The 17,883-nt window shown below is 44.9% G+C and overlaps 1 protein-coding gene across 1 annotated transcript in view; it reads left to right on the top strand.

Moving 5' to 3' along the window:
- The first annotated feature begins 3,186 nt into the window (after window positions 1-3,186).
- The window catches only part of ROR2 (receptor tyrosine kinase like orphan receptor 2), a 77,912-nt gene continuing 63,215 nt past the window's right edge, over window positions 3,187-17,883 (top strand). Inside the window, exon 1 of the mRNA XM_075600054.1 lies at window positions 3,187-3,287. Coding sequence (XP_075456169.1) covers window positions 3,215-3,287 — 73 coding nt within the window. The 5' untranslated portion in view covers window positions 3,187-3,214. The remainder of the gene's footprint in view (window positions 3,288-17,883) is intronic.

The raw sequence follows: 17,883 nt of genomic DNA, 5'->3' as shown, positions 1-17,883 counted from the left end.
GTTTTAACATCTGTCCCGCTTACCGGGTCCAAAAAATATATTTTAACAGTTTACCTTTTAATTGGACTTTTATTATTCTAGGCACGACACTTGATTATTTATTTCAGGGTGTAATTATTAGAGAGATATGTTAAGTTGAGATGACTGGTGGCACTTATTTTTCAGCTACCTGGTACTACATAGATCCTTAGGTAAATAGCATGTAGTTCAGACAGAAGAAACCATAAGAATTTACACAGACCACCAACTAAACATAATAGGGCGAATGGTTTCATGAAAAAAGCCTAGTAGATAACTCAAAAAACGTCGGCATGTCAATATGTACCATAGTCATTAGCACTGAAAGGTCAAGGGGTCACTTCCCACACCTGACTGCAGCTCTTTGCCCTTTAAAGCCACTGGATTTAAGTTAGCGTAAACATGGTAGAGCTGCTTGGTAACACGTTTGTGTCTAGAAACACAAGATTTCAAACAAAACCATCTATTCACATTATTTTAAAGGTGGATGGACAATGGTCCCATGTACAGTCTAAAATATATCAAATGAAAGCAGCCTGAATACTTTGTGAGAACTTTGTGTGCCACATATCGCAAGGCTCCAGCTGTGGGGGTTTGGCAGTTTGCAACTCCCTACACGAGTAAAAGGGCTGTCTAATTAGAGCACTAACTTAATAAACATTGAATGGAAATTGAATTGTGTGTTAAAGAAGAATTGAGCCCTGTGAATAGAAAAGAGATTGAACAAATGTCTCTGAATGTCACCCAAGAAACTCTAATCAAATGCACAGATGCAATTAGTTGGGCTCGGCTTTTGTGCAAACATCATGTTAGCACTGCAGATTAGGCAGCTGCATACATCCCCATTTACTGGTAGCTGGAATTAATAACATGACCTGTTCAAGTGTCTCTGTGAAGTAAAGATGTATGCTGGGCGTGTTCAGTGTTTGTTGGAGCACTGAAGGGTCAAGCAAATAAAGATAAAATTATTTGTGCGGTGAAGCAACTGTTGGTTTGATTTGTTTTGAAAGCAAGAGACCGCCAGGACCTGATAACATGTTTAATGTGTGTTTACTTATGATTCTTCTGCCTAGAGTCTTGTGCAGCTGCCCTACGTTCAGATGAATCTATGTTGTGGGTCTGTATTTAATATACTCTTATGTTGTAGAATATTTACCCACACTTTTTGAATCCTATTCCAAGGACACAGCGTTGGTTCTTTTAATGACATATGTATGTGTCACATATTGTTTCCTCTAGAGAAATCACGCCATGACGGTTAGAGCAGTAACTGTCACCTCAGCCAGACTCACAGTGCGGATCAGACATCCCACTGGTAGTGAATGTAGTAAGGGTCACTAGTGTGTTGGCCGAGTTTTGCTTTAGTGACATTGGGACTAAAGTACAGATGTAGCCAGCATCCCCACGGAGGAAATGTAGAAAAGCAAGGAGAGGGGCGTGGCTGCAGCGATGGCCCTATGGGGGGTCCATTCTTTTCATTCTATTCTTCCGGGCCCCAATCAGCGTGGTCGTTGCCATGAGAACAGTAAGGTTGGTTACATCAGTAGTCGTAGGCAGATTACACCTTTTTCTTTTCTTTTTTACAACTAAGCCTCAAAATGCAAACTGGGATCATCAAGTTACAGGAGTCCTCGTTATCCAACGTTTCACTTTACAACGAATGGCATATCCAATGCTTTACAATGCAACCCTATGGGCTTTTTTTCGATGCCGGAATGTGTTATCCGAAGCCTGAATGCGTTATCCAACGCTCACCGACACTGATTAACATGCTACTCACTTTACAACGGGTTCACTATCCAACGCTACTTCCAGAACGGATTCCGTTGGATAACCGAGGACTGCCTGTATTGTGACATGATTTGTGTCTATGAATCCATACTTCACTTGTTTTCATTTGTTTTTCATGCTGTCGACTACCATCTACAGTGTGAAAAGGTCTGGAAGACTTGGCATTATACATTCGTATCCAACTAAATTAACATTATTGTATAATGGGGCTATTTACCCCATCATTTATATAAATTACAGTTTAGTCTTGCTCAGTAGATGAGGGACTAAATAGCATAGAATTAACAGTCATAATTAACCATGCCCTGCAAATGTAGTTAGACGGTTTCGTCACTTTCCTGCTGGCCACAAGGAATGCATTCGGTCTCAAAGTGAACCTTCTAGTTCAAAGTCCTCTGTGTTTTACTATCAGGCTACTTTTAAAGCAATCGTGTTTACAGACAGCCACGGCAGCGGCTTTAGAGGGCAGAGGCTTTAGAGTGGACCTGACTAATCTCTATCAGTGATCTGCTGAAGGATCCTACAGAATGAATATCTGGCCAAACCTTTCATAAGAAGAGACCTCTTACAAAGCATCTAAATTGGAGAAATATAAATTTACCTTACATGCTTTAGTTCTTTCTTAAGTTATAACCCGCACATTCTTCTTGAGAGCCTACCCGGGGGTATGCGAGATATATATTTAAGCCACCACTTAGAAGTATTTGCATTGGTGCACAATGTGTCCATTGTAGTTTTTCTCAAGCCAGTCCATTTTTCCTAAGTACTATGCCATTACATTGTGAAAATAAACATTTTGTAGTGCGCCAAAGAAAGCAATCATAAAACGGATTACAAATGTTTTTATGTAACAGTAGAACCTTTTGGCCTCGCCAAAGGCAAAGCATGTGACCAAGTGTTCTATTGCAATTAGGAAATTAATGGACGTACAAAATGAAATTAGAATCTGAATAGAAGTATATTTAACAGGCAGGATTGGTTTTAATGAGGCTGAGAAAGGAATTCCTGCCCAGATAATGTGCCGTAAGAAAATAATGGCCTGAACTCCTCGCATGAAATCTGCATTTGTTCAAATTCTTTTCTCCAATTCATCACGCTGGCGAACGATCGTGAGCCGTTCTCATGTGTTACTTGGCTTACAATTAAGGACTTTTCAAGCACAATCACGAAAAGTATTTCCAAAGTCCTCTTGTAACCGTAACTTTCAGTGAGTGGCTGAAGGGTCCGCTTTGCACAGCATTAGGTGCTGTGGCACCGCAGACTGGGAATGGTTAAGTTATAATGTTTATACGGGGACAAGAATAAAACAAGGCTTTTACACTTTGACATAACACCTCGAAACACTCATGTAGGACAATGTGAACGGACTGGTTTTAAATGCTATCTTTCATTTTTTGCAGGTGAAATGGATTTACCGGATATAAATGACCCGTTGGGGCAAGTGGATAGCCATGACCGGCTTGTGCCAACTCCCAAGGGTAAGTGGAATAATTGGGATATAGCTGTGCAGAGATGAATGCAGGTTACCACTCCTGTGTGGTAGTAAATGATTTAGGGACTTTAAACGTAGATGTAAAAATGCCAGAAAACTGAAATAAATAGAATCTGACCCAGTATGACAATAAGGTGAACCACTTTTGTGTAAAATATGTTATTTGCAGGAACTGGTGTTTGTGCTGGAAAATGCAGATGTTTCGCGGATACAATAAAGAAAGGCATGTGTGACACAAATGACAGAATAATAACGCAAAGTGACCCCCAAATGCAACTTGTACCTTGTTTTTGACACTTGATTCATATTCCCCCTCCCCCCCCCAAATATTTACACCATCAACAATTAACAGCACAGCCTCTACTACAGGGGTAGCCAACTCCAGTTCTCAAGAGCTACCAGTTGGTCAGGTTGTCAGGATATCCTTGCTTCACAAGTGGTGCCGGTTTTGTCTGAGCCACTGATTGAGCCACTTGTGCGGAAGCTGGAATATCGTGACAACCTAACCCTGTTGGTAGCTCTTGAGAACTGGAGTTGGCCGCCCCTGCTCACTGTAACGTGCTGAGCTATGATGTGTATCTCTTGTCTCTGCCATTCACATGAATGTTCTTCACGGCCATATGCTAAAGCTCGTCATATTCTTGTAGTATCTGTGATTCCCTTATGAAATACGACATTTTCTAACCTGTCTGCTATTCAAAAATGAAATGTGAAGCAATTTTTGGAGTTTTTCTATTATGCATATAAAAGTTAATCCTCTCAAAACTTTTGGCCCTGTTTTTCATGCGCGGATATAGCAGAGAACGACTCAGCTTGTGGATTGGTTTGATGCAGACCACATTCAGAGCTGTGAGGTATCCTCATTATTAGCTTGGCTGCAGACTAGTGCATTTCAACATTTTAACACCAATAACCACAATGTTCTGGAAACCAAACACCTAACCCCAAACATTTTTGTACATGCAGTAGCTACCATTCCCTACTGTTACTGCATGCAGACTGCAAAATGAAAAGGCACAAATAAAGCAGATCACAAACTTCATTAAATCAACAAAGGTCTACACAACAGGGCAACCTTTTAAATTGGGAATTAGAAAATGCAATTAAACCAGTGCTATTATCACACTGTTTCTCAATCGTTTTTTTTTTTTTGCATGGTACCATAGCTCATTAGTTTTCTAAATATGACACATTTATATTTACTTCCAAGGTACATCTCCTTGATATAGCTCTTTTAATTAAAACTGGTATCTATTTACCATGTTGTAATTCCATTGAATTTAGAATGTCCCTTATATTTTTTCTCTTTAATAAAGTTGTGTAACCCGCTCTGCTGGCATTTCACTAAATACTGCTTCAGCACCACAATATTATCTAACCAGTTTGCTTTGAGGGACATGACAACACAATGCTGTTTCACTCCCAATGCATACATGTGCCCAAAAATTCACTGTGGCACCTATGTTGCATTGTCCCGCCTCTCGTGCCTTGGTCCCAATGCTCACTGATCCTGCATAAAGCAGTATGGGTTGCTGGTAGTGGTGACTAGCATTCAGGTAAGTCAGCGTTGCACTGCGGAGCTGGCAGGAAGGAGGCACAATAGGGGAATAGTGTCAGAAGTGAGGCACTGAGGGGCGGCGGAAGGAGCTCTCCGTGACCACCCACCCCGGGTCTCACTTGATCCAATGCAGCTTAACCTGTGGCAGGGGAGGAGTTTGTGTGTGTGTGTTAGTGTCAGTCAGTGTTTTTGTTAATGTCAGTCAGTCATTGTGTGTGTGTGTTAGTGTCAGTCAGTGTGTGTGTGTGTGTGTGTGTGAGTCAGTGTGTGTGTGTCAGTATCACTGTGTCACAGCGTGTATATCAGTCACTCACACACTGACACACATAGCCATCAACGGGGGCCAAACCTAATGGTACATTCCTTCCAAGGACGAAAGTGGTAAATTGCAGTGACATATTTTATAGGTTAAATGCAGGTAACGTGCACCCTAAAAAAAAGTTACTGTTTCAGTGGTAACCTAATGCTTTTGGAAAGTTTATTCAATCTCTAATGCATTTTGGTGATAACACTGTTAAACACTAGAATCTGCAGATTTATATTTCTTTAGTTAAAGGAATAATGATGCCATCATTAGTATGAACATCATACAATTTGCAATAAGAAACAAACAAGTACCTTTATAGGCAATTACATTGATACGTTGTTTCTTTTCATTTTTTTTTTTTGTTTTACTTTTTATTTTTTTGCCCACTATTTGGGACTGCTCCTTTAACAGACTTGTCTGGCTTTTAGGCCACAAACCCGAGCTTGTTTTCTGAGGCTGGTCAATACATGCTGTCTAAGGAAGTAATTAGTCAAGAGCGTTTTCCAGGAGTATTTTGTTTATCCTCTGGAAGGAGGTCTCTCGCCCTTGCTGGTGGCATTTATCACCTAGGCAGGGAATAGGGATTAATGCTGCAGGTTTACTCTTAAAAAAATAACCAGGCCACATACTTTGCAGACACTACTTTGACTTTACAGTATATGTGTTTGTGTTCATTTGTCACATTTAAACTGCTGGTAGTTCTTTCCGATACTGTGCTGCCTTCAATATGTAGGCTGTTGCCAAAATATTTTCGTATGCTTTTTCCTACAAGATTATATTTTGTTTCTTTTCAAAACCCAACGGTTGATCTGTTTTCAGATTATTATTTTGCACAATTTCTTCAATTCCCCTCAAGTGGTGGTGTGTTTCTAATTTGGTCTGGAGTATATTTAGTAATCCAGTTCACTGCTGCAGACAAACATAGTTTCGGAGTGCAATGTTGTACTCATGGGAAGTTGTACAAAAAAAGGTGCACTCCCTCGAGTCTACCGTGACACCTCGGGTGCGCACCCGTCGCCGGTGAAGGCACACTCCGTATCAAACTGGTATCCTTCAAATGAAGGAAGAAAAACTCCAGAGGACTAGTTCAAATATGGAAAATCATTTAATAGAAGAGGATCAACGTTTTAGTCTGCAACCCTGACCTTTGTCTTGACCGTTTTATCTCGGACTGCTTTCTTCCTTCATTTGAAGGACACCTGTTTGATACTCATATGGGAAGGTCATCTTTCTCGTTCCCAGCATCCATAAAATGGTCAGGCTTTTGTACCCAGTATCCCACATTTTTCTCATAGAAACATAGATTTTGATGGCAGATAAGAACTACTTGGCCCTTATTATTCTGTCCATTTCCTATCTGCTGTAAAATCTCAGACTCTGTTTGGTCCTTGGCTTTCTTTTTTATTGAGCATTGCCTTATGGCTATCATTGAGCATCACCATGTGTCTATACTTGAGCACTGCCTTATGTCTATCCTTGAGCTTCACCTTATGTCTATCCTTATTATTTATTTATTTATAAAATATTTTACCAGGAAGTAATACATTGAGAGTTACCTCTAGTTTTCAAGTATATCCTGGGCACAGAGTTAAGACAAATAATACATGGTTACAAATACAGTTACATAAATGAATAGGGTATACATTATATACAAGACATTGCATGCACAGTTAAAGAAAATATATATTATGGGCGTATGAAACAGTTACAGACCAGATTAAAATGTGAGACAGCCTTAGATTTGAAAGAAGTTAAACTGGTGGTGGATGTGAGAGTCTCTGGTAGGTTGTTCCAGTTTTGGGGTGCACGGTAAGAGAAGGAGGAATGGCCGGATACTTTGTTGAGCCTTGGGACCATGAACAGTCTTTTGGAGTCTGATCTCAGATGATAAGTGCTGCATGTGGTAGGGGTGAGGAGCTTGTTCAGATAGACGGGTAGCTTGCTCAGAAAGAATTTGAAGGCAAGACAGGAAAGGTGAACTTTGCGCCTAGACTCGAGTGATTACCAATCTAGTTCTTTGAGCATTTCGCAGTGATGTGTGTTGCAGTTGCATTGGAGAATAAAACGACAAATTGAATTGTAGAGGGTGTCAAGTTTGCTAAGGTGGGTTTGAGGTGCCGAGCCATATACTATGTCTCCATAGTCAATAATTGGCATTAGCATCTGCTGTGCGATACGCTTTCTGACCAGGAGACTTAGGGAGGATTTGTTCCTGTAAAGTATCCCTAGTTTGGCATAGGTCTTGGTTGTCAGGGTATCAATGTGCATCCCGAATGTTAAGTGGGAGTCAAACCATAAGCCCAGGTATTTAAAACTAGTGACAGGCGTTAGGGTGGTGTTGCGTTGGTTCTAATCTGGAGCTCAGTCGCTGGAAGCTTTAAAAATTTAGTCTTGGTTCCAAATACCATTGTTACAGTCTTGTCAGTGTTTAAAAACAGTTTGTTTTGGGAAATCCAGTTTTCGAGTCTCAAAAAGTCAGACTGAAGTATGTGTTGAAGGTCAGACACGCTATGGCTGTGTGCATATAGGATTGTGTCATCTGCATACATGTGTATTAAGGCTTCCTTACAAGCTGTGGGAAGATCATTGATGAACACTGAGAAGAGTAGGGGCCCCATAACAGAGCCTTGCAGGACACCACAGGTGATATCCAGGGGGCTGGCGTTAGAGCCTGAGATGGACACATGTTGGATCTACCTGATAGGTAGGACTGAAACCAGTTTAAAGCATGCTTCCCTATTCCAGAGCTCTGGAGTTTTTTAAGCAGGATAGCATGATCAACAGTATCAAAAGCCTTGGCAAAATCTAGGAATACTGCACCAGTGAGTTGTCCCCGTTTCATTCCACACTGGATTTCATTGCAAACTTTTAGCAGGGTAGTTACGGTGGAGTGTTTGGGGCGAAAGCCAGATTGGAATTGGCTAGGGAAATTTGTCTTGGTATAGTAATCGCTTATTGGCAGTGGACACATTTTTCCATGACTTTGGATAGAATTGGGAGAAGTGAGATTGGCCTGTAGTTTGAGACAGTGTTTTTGTCCCCACTTTTGAAGATTGGGACAACTGTGGCAGTTTTCCAGGTCTTAGGGATATGGCTTGCAGACAGGATAGAGTTGACTATGGAAGCAATTGGTTTGGCAATGGCTGGGGCACCAAGTCGTAGGAACCTAGATTGTAGTAAATCAGGTCCACATTGGCTACTTAGTTTTAATTTGAGGAGCGCTTATGTAATCTCCTCTTCGGATACTGGACCAAATTGAAAATTGTGGGCAGTTTGGGAGGGGGTGGGGCTATGTGGGTACTCCCAGGATGAGATTCAGGTTTGTGGTTTGGGCTGCGTTTCGCTAATAAGTTTGTGGCACACCCCACAAAGTAATCATTGAATGTATTTGCAATGTCAGTGGGGTTTGTCAGAGTAATATCCCCCTTAGTGATATTACTTGGTTGCTGATGGTTAGAAGGCTGGAATATATTGTTGATAACCTTCCAAGTAATTAGCTGGGTTTGATGTATTCTGGTGGAGATTGTCAGAGTAATATTGTACTTTTGCGTGCCTTGTTTGCATTGTGCACATGTACCGCAGGCATCTGTAGTGATTGAGATCCTTGGTAGTGCCAGTTACTTTGTAGCTTTTCCACAAGGTATCCCTGAACTGGTAGAGTGCTATAAGGTCAGTTGTAACCCATGGAAGGTGGGCTCCTCATACCCTTATTTTGCATAGTGGAGCATGGGTATTGCAGAGTTTTAAGAACTCGGATTGGAAATAGTCGAGCGCAGAATCAGGGTCGGGAATTAAATCGATTCTGTGCTATGGGCAGTTGGTAAGGTCATCCAGAAACTGTTTTGGGTTAAAGTTTCTAAATGTTCTAGTGAGGAGAACTTTAGGGCTTGAATAGGGTGGTTTAATTTTCCTTACACAGTACACTATTGCATGGTCACTGAAAATATCAGGAAGGATGCTAGAGGATTGGATTCTGCTGGGGTTTGAGGAGAGAATCCAGTCTAGCAAGGAATGGTTGTGCGATTTCAGGTTTGTCCGTGTGGGTTGGGAAATAAGGTGCGATAGGTTAAGCGATTTGTATCTGGATTTTGTGGTTTTTAGGGTCAAGCCAATTGAAGTTGAAATCCCCAAGAACTAGCAGCTCACTCTTCTCATTCAGAGAGGAAATGGAGCCAAGAAACTGGGTGATATCAGTCAGGGATTATAGAGGTGCTTTAGGGGGGCGGTAGATGCCAGCAAGCAAGATGGGCTTAGAAAAGAGGAGGCAGATTTTGCCAATGAGAATTTCAAAAGAGGTTGGGCTTGGGGGGCAATTTAACAGTGTGAATTGTAAAGTGTCTGCAATATAAAATAACACCCCATCTCCTCTCTTTGACCTATCTCTCCTAGAAATGGAGTATCCCTGAATGGCGATATTTACACTGGGGGTTTTAGGGGTTAGCCATGTTTCTGTAAGAACGATGGCTTTGGGTGTATGCATAAGGCACCATGCCCTTAGTTCGTCCAGTTTGGGCAACAGGCTCCGGATATTTATGTGGGCGACAGATAGCCCTTTTTGGAATTTAAAGTTGGAATTCTCGGGGGTATGGGAAAGAGCTGAAATGTATTTATTTATTTATAAAATATTTTACCCCTCAAACATGGATGCCCACCATCTGGTTTCCTGCTCTACAACCTGCTCCCTCACTGAAACAGCTATTTCACTTTTCCTCCGGTTCTCCCCCAGAAGAAACACCTGATGTTCCCGTGGATCTAGAACCCGACCCAATAAGTTTAGGCCTACCCCTCACCTTAGCATTACAATCGGTAGAACTCATTCTTGAAGACATCCCAGACGGAATCATTTCCCTCCCCGATCCCTCATCAGAGGTAAAACATTACCCCCAGTCCGTTCCTCAGATGTGTCCCGGGACTCCCCAGACCACTCTTGGCTAGATAGGGACCCAGATGACGAGGTGACAGGGGCAGGGGTTTGAGCAATGGCCGGGGGCAGGGCAAAGGGAGAAATGTGCTGGCGATGCGGTTTCACGATCCGCAGTTTGGCAATACCCTGGCCGGTGCCTGCGTTGGGCAGGTCAGGCTCACCCTTCTCCTGGTTCCCCGGATTCCTCGTGGCCTGCCGACACTTGCCCATCTCGTTTCCGGACAACCTGGTGAAGCACGGCGGTCGCGATGATGCTGGTTGCTTCCAACCGGCTCCGCTGTGTCTGCCGGAAGTGACGTCATCAATCTCGCGGGACAAGGCGCCATCTTGGGTGGGGTCCCCCACCGGAACTTCTTCCTTCAGTTCGACGTCCAGCGCCGGATGTGATGGTACACTTTGGAGCTCTGCTTGGGCCTTGGCTGGGCCTTCCTTCTCCGTCGCCTCCATTGGAGCCTGTGGTAGGTAAGAGGGTGTCTCACCACTCTGCTGGCTTGCGATGAGGTACTCTTCTCCTTTCTTGATGGAAGTCGCCACAGCCGTGGGACTCATCCGCTCCGGTCACATCAGCGCAGGTAATCGAGAACTCTCGAGACTCGGCTCCTCCACATCACAGGTAAGTGCTGTCTCTTTTTCAGCACCGCTGTAGTGGCCCGCCGGTAGGCGCATCACCACCGATGTCGGGCTTGCTTGCTCTTCGTCCGACGAGGCAAACTCCGACGCTGGTAGGGGTACCTCCGCAGGGGACCGACAGCGAGGTTCCGGGTTCTCGCTGCGGTTGCAGGCCCCAGTTTCACTCTTTCCCGGTGCTATCATCAGTAGGGATCCCCATTCTCCGGGATCGGCCTTCTCCTTTTCACTTTGGGCGAGGCTCCAGCCGTCAGCTTGGCTGTCTCTCCTCACGTCTCCGCGGCGTGCCCAGGCACAAACGACTCCACAGCCCACAGATGGTGTATGCCACACTGAGGGCATCTTGCAGTGGTGCTGGCTACTCCGCCGGGTATGTTATGGAAAGAGAAAACCCGGGCGCTACCTGTATGTATATTAAGTACGGGATAAAGGTATAATAACAACCTTAGAAGTTCATAAGGTATCCCTCTGCTTCTTTGTCTCCTCCTATGACTCAAACAACCCCAAAAAAGGATCTACCCAGGATCCTTAGTAAAACAGGGAAACAAGAGAGAGAGATGGGGGAGCACAGGTGGAAGGGTGAAATGGAACACAATATGGTTCAGGTGTGTTAAGCCCTGAAGCAATGACAATGGTGTTTTAAAGCGTGTATTAACTCTTAACACTCACACGGCCCTGTGCAAATGCTGTCGCATCAAGGTATCTTTAGGTCTTCTCTCTGTCTTGTGGAGTCTTTCTTCACTCTCCGTCTGCGAACTTCTTCTCCTTCTTCTTTGATGTGGTGTCACCCTCGGGATAAACGAATGAACAAATGAGCAGAATACATAAACAGTTTAAAAAGTTTAAAAATGTCCCAAGGAGTAAAAACAGGGCTAAAATGCACTATAAACACTCACACGGACAGGTGTGAGTGCAGTCTTTGGGGATGCTTCTTTAGGCTCCAGGAAACGGTTCAGCCTCTCCAATAGAGTTAGAAGGTCTCTACTTAAAAAAATAAGTAATGGAATGGAAGGTTTGTAACAGAGTACTAATACTCACACGGCCAAGTGTGAGCACACACTTAGAATGGTATCTTTGTTGCTCCTCCTGCAGTCTCCAAATCGTAGTCCAAAGCAGAATAGGGTGATGAAGTCTCACCCCAGAAAGGTAAGTAAAGGTCTTAAATCAGAGGTAAAAGCCAAGGTATTTATTGAAACAATAAACAAAAAAATGCTGCTAACTCAACAAGTGAGCAGCGCTATAACAGATAAAAAAGCCAGTCTATAGGGAATATTGTATAATGCAGGACTCGTGGTTTTGCAGCAAACTCCCTCCGCGTCCGGATGTAGTGCTGCGCTTCCCTTGTCCCACTCCAGACGGTGGCTGCAAAGGTTCAAAACACTGGGGGGTTTTGAGCTACGGGTTTCGCCCTTTCTTGGGCTTCCTCAGGCTCCTCTAACCACTCTGTCCACTCCCCAGGTCTCTGTCAGGCCCCTGCTGATGGCTCTGCAAGCACCTCACAGTCCCATCTCCGTACAGATCTGGATGCCCTCCAGCCTCACTCCCTCTCTTAGGCTGCGCTCATGGTGGCGGCGTCGCTACGTGCGTTTGCGTTCGTGCGCACGTCCGGCACTCTTACCTTTCTTCCAATTGTAGTTCCTCAAGTACCTGCAGTGCTGTAGCGCGTCAACGCAGCTCCATTTTGGCCTGACAAGTACATTTGTGATTTCGGGCTGCAGTCGCGTGACATCAGCATCACGTAAGCTGGATCAGCCAATGAGGGCTAAACAGCTTTGTGAGGCGTCCGTGACGCGTACACCACACCCCCAATCGCCCCCCCAATCTCCTGCAGCCTAGTGCACACCGCTGGGGCTGCAGGAGTGCGTGCGCCCGCGCCACCACCATGAGCGAGACCTAAGGCCTCGGGCATGGTCAGCGCTTATGCGCTGTCCCGTGCTGAGGCGCGCGCAAGCTTACCAGTGAGCCCCTGCAGCCGCAATGAGAGCGGCTTTAGCAGGGGCTCCCGCACGCTTGCAGAAGCGTGTGTCTTAACAAATCTTTAGTTTCGGCGCTCACGGGAGCGCAGGGCCGGTCACGTGAGCGGTTCGCCCAATGAGGGCGGACCAGCTCCGTGACGTCACTGGCCCGCCCCCCAGACACGCCCACAGACGGCGCGCGCTCTCAGGCCAGGCGGTGCTTTCCCTCAGCCTCAGTGCGCCTCCGCACGGCTTCAGTGTCTATGGACACCAGCTCTCTCACTGGCTTAAGCTGATCACATATCTCTGGAGTTTAAGTCATTGAGGGGCAGTGTGTGGTGTTGCCGAACATACACAGGAGTTACATTTGGTTAAGCTAGAGTCAACACACATTACAACTTTTATGTTTATAGAAATTATAGTCTGTAAGGTTTATTAATAACAACTATTTCGATTCTTCTATTATACAATATTTTGAATTGATATTATTTATGTTTATTGAATATTTATCATAATTCACCACATTTTTTAATATGTTCAACATATTTATTTTTACCTCTAATATAATGTATATCATCATGTCTATTGATGTAGTCTATTGGGGGCAAAGTGACATATCTGACTCACACATTAAGTTGTAGTTTTATATATCTTGGGCTCATCCATATGCATATTTATAGTAGGACCCGAATCGCAGATCAGGACGGGGGGAATTTAGAACACATGCAGCACCTTTGTAAATAAGACCTTCTGTGCAACTTGTGCTCATACTGACCTTATAATACATAGGGGCCTATGCAGAGAGCAGCGCTATTTCAAAACTCGCCATTTTTTGGAGAAAATCGCGCAGAAAACAGCAGAAAATGGCGAGTTACGAAAAACGCGCCAATTTTTTTTTCTATTTCTAAAACTCGCCGCGCGGCTGGCGAGAACCTCCATCTCGCCAGTTTAAAAAATATCCTAATGCAGAGAGGCGCGAACGGCATCTAGCGGCTGTTCGCGCCAATAAAATGGCGCGATTGTCTCCTTTTTGCCTCGCCAGGAAAAGTTGGCAAGAAGCTGCTGCTCGCGGCCATAGGAAAGGAAAAAAAAAGGCGCAATTTTTTTTTAACACATTTCTGCAGCGCGCATCTCGCCAATTTAAACTCGCCACACGCATTCATGTTAAACATAGCAGAATTCGCACATTTCTGCATATGGAGAATAAAACTCTCCAAAAAAGCTACTTTTTATTAAACTCGCCAATTTTAAAATTCGCTGCTCTCTGCATAGGCCCCTTAGATTCTTTATTTCCTGCACCTCATTAAAGCAGCAGTTTAAACTGATACTTCATCCAGTCATACTTGTTGGAGTGTCAGGCTGTCTTCTTTTTTGATATGCACTCCCTGCTTGTAATAATACAGTATGTTAATACAGTACTTCACAGTGGAGTAGTTCACAGTTGACTTAGAGGAGGCAGTATTGTTAGTTCACACTTTCCCTAAGATCGCTGGGTTGTTTTTTTTTTATTCATTACAATAAATCTTCTAAATGGGGTCACAATGATCTGAAGAGTGATACTGATGCGTGTATGTAAGTGTAGCCCCCTGTAAACAGCACAGGCTATACCTATCTTCCTCCTACTGTGGTAAGTCCTGTTAAGGGCAGGCACCAGTAGTCATCATGGGTTTTCCCCCTTCCAAGCCCTGCCCTGAGTGGTAGATGCAGGCCCCTGACTCTGCTGCAGGCATGAGACAGAGGGGAGGTTCTGCTGACATCATGAGGGGTGGGGCTGACTCTATTTTAGCAGCCAGCTCCTGTAAGTGACGAGTTCTGTTCTGTCCGAGGAGTTGTAGGAGACAGTGCGGTCTCACCTGTGCAGTTCGTACGGGAGCAGAGAGAGGAGAGGAGAGACTCAGCCACTTTCAGTAGAGCTGATAGCACCATAGACCCGGTGGACCAATGCCCCTCACCCCAGTGCTGGGGTAATGGGGAGAATCCATTCCCCACCCAGAGGATAACCTCTGAGGTGGGCCGCGGGGTATTGACGCCCCAGCCTAGACCATCCTGTCGGAGGAGAGACTTGGAGGGAAGGAGAGGAGGAAAGACCTGTAAAGGGAGGAGAGTGGAGTGACAAGCGGGACATTGCTGTTGTTGTTGTGACTGCTGTCGCCACTACATTTGGAGTCGCTGATCTGACAAATAAAGAAACAATACTTTTATACAAAGACTGTTGTGTGAGTCTGGAGCATTCAACCCTGGACCAGGGTGGTTCTTCTATACAGGTCCTATCCCACATCCCTGGGAGTATAGAGGATGGAGGCGCTGCACCACTAAAGCATGGAGGCTACTACCCCAGAAGCCTGGTCCTGTCTCCCCAATAGAAACGCGGGAAGCTCTGGCCCTCCTGTTCCACGCAGGTATGCACCACCACTATACAAAAAACAAAAGAACAAGGCGCACAACGCACATAGTGTATTAAAGTATAAAATGTGACTTTATGGTTAAAAATAAATAGTTCTGCGTACATCAAGTAGGGAATAAACAAGCAGTTGGTATATAGGTTTACCACACCAGGAGATGAAACTGTGCGACACCCTCAGATGGATCTCAGCATACACTGGGTCAGCAGTCGTCTCATCAGTCTCTTCCAGCGTCCTCTGTTAGGGGATGGTAGGTGGATGAGTCCCTTGTAGAGAGAGCCCCACAGCATACAGCTCACAGGTAAGTAAAGACGCCGTAGGATTCAGCATCCATGGAACACTGCAGCATTTGCCGCCACTCCTCGTTGGGCGCTCAGCGATGACGTCACTAGTCGCACCTCCGCTTCCGCAATGCTTCTCATGGAACGCACAGCGTGCGTGTCAATCCAGAGTTGTAAGGCAGCGGGGAGAGATATTTCGCCAGGCAAATGACTAATAAACAGTGTCCAAACAGTGTCCAGAATCACAAAGGATGGGGGGAGAAGAGCATAGACACCTCTTATCCAACGCGTTTCGTAACACTAGGTTACTTCTTCAGGGAATGTATATGCACCACCACTATGCATGTAATCTGCCCTCACGCACCCTAGACACCACAGATGCGTCTGGGGGGGACAAGGGTTACATATGTATGTCTTTATTTATATAGCGCCATTAATGTACATAGTGCTTCACAGCAGTAATACATGTGACAATCATACTGAATATATAACAAATAATACAAATAACAGATCATGGGAATAAGTACTTCAGACTTAAAGCAATGCCCACATTACATTTTTTAACTGAAGAAAATTGTATTTTAAAGAGAATTTCATTGAAATGTTTCCATTTATAAAATGTCAGGAACTCATGCAACTAAAAGATACTTAAACCATATTTTAAGTGTGCTGCATGAGTTGCATGAGTTGCCACAAAGCATGGCTAATATTTAGCATCTGTTATACTTGTGCCAGCTTGATAAAATAACATCCACTCAAGGATGTCTTCACTCTACCCCCTTTGTATCTAAAGCCCTCTCCCGACTTAAACCTTTCTCACTGACTACCCCACACCTCTGGAATGCCCTTCCCCTCAGTACCCGACTAGCACCCTCTCTATCCACCTTTAAAATACACCTTCAAACACGCCTTCAAACAACACCCACGGCTAATACTATACACCTGATACATAAGGCTGAGTCCATACAGACTTCAGCCGTGCGGAGGCGCGCGGAGGCTGAGGGAAAGCTCGCTTTCCCTGGCCTTAGACCGGGAGCGTGTCGGGGGGGGCGGGAGGGGGGCTGTGACGTTACGGAGCTTGTTCACCCTCATTGGGCGAACCGCTCACGTGACCGGCCCTGCGCTCCGGCGAGCTCAGAAACGTAATATTTGTTAAGACACACGCTTCCGCAAGCGTGTGCGAGCCCCTGCTAAAGCCGCTCTCATTGCGGCTGCAGGGGCTCACTGTCGAGCAGCAGCGCGCCTCAGCACAGGTCAGCGCCTAAAGCTTGGCCCCCTGCAGATGCACTTACCAGAACGCCCTCCTGCTGTCCCTGTATGTTCTCCCTACCTACCAATTAGATTGTAAGCTCTTCAGAGCAGGGACTCCTCTTCCTTAATGTTACTTTTTAAGTCTGAAGCACTTATTCCCATGATCTGTTATTTGTATTATTTGTTATTTATATGATTGTCGCATGTATTACTGCTGTGAAGCGCTATGTACATTAATGGCGCTGTATAAATAAAGACATACATACATACTCAATTGTATAAGGCTGGGGTTGGGGGAGCTATTCTCACAATCATTAAAGATCACAAAGGCTTTTGGAGTTCTCATGATCCTAATTTGGGATCATTTAAGGTGCCTCAAGTGTAAGTGTGGAGAGCAGAAACCTCACTAGAAAACTATCAATGCTTATGTCTGAAAAACTATAGCTAGTAATTAGTGTCATTTTCAAATGACAAAGACTTCTGCCCTGCATAAGGAAGCAAAACAGATGGAGCACCTTGAGCATTGTGTGCTAAAGCTAAGCAATATCACTGATTTGATCAGAAGGTGCCTATAAAGGTATTAAAAGGGAAGTACCTTTCCAAGCGGCTTTGTGGGATAGAAAGGATTCAGTCTGTGACTGAGCCACTGATGGAGCCTCCTGTGCTGAAGCTGGGATATCCTTTAAACCTCACCTGTTGGTGGCCCTTGAAGACTGGAGTTGGCTACCCCTGCCTTAGTCCCTCCTTCCCCTAGTTTCCCATAGGCCAGGTCCCCGCTGCCTGCTGCTGTGCCCGCTATGGCGGGTGCTGAAGGGACAAGGACCGCCCCTCAATGGGGCCGGGCCTGCTGCGTTGTGCAAACAGATTTCCCTGAAGACAGGAAATCTGTGCTCGCGATGGAGCGCTGACGCCTCCCCCCCCCCCGGCGGTTCAGCCAATGAGGGCGAAACTGCCGGGTGACGTTGTGGCTGCACCCCCGCCACGCTCCCCCTGTAGCTAACTGCAGACCGGGGATCTCAGCTGCACTCATAGACTTGGGACTGGGTTGCAGGTGTGAATAGATACATAGCTGTGTATCATCTGCATAGAAATGATACCTGAGGCCGAAAGGTCACAAAGTGATAGCGTGTAGACAGATAAAAGAGAGGTCACAGAACAGAGTTAGCATGGGCCGTCCCATATGTAGCCCTACATACAGTAGGGGGCTTATTCTATCTGGGCCAAAGTGTCCACTTCAACGGGTATAGAATAAGCCCATAAAGAATATTGTATAAGAG

Source organism: Ascaphus truei, chromosome 1 (genome assembly GCF_040206685.1).
Source record: "Ascaphus truei isolate aAscTru1 chromosome 1, aAscTru1.hap1, whole genome shotgun sequence".
NCBI lineage: Eukaryota > Metazoa > Chordata > Amphibia > Anura > Ascaphidae > Ascaphus > Ascaphus truei.
The sequence above is the reverse complement of the archived record's forward strand: the minus strand, read 5'-3'. Positions and strand labels throughout refer to the sequence as shown.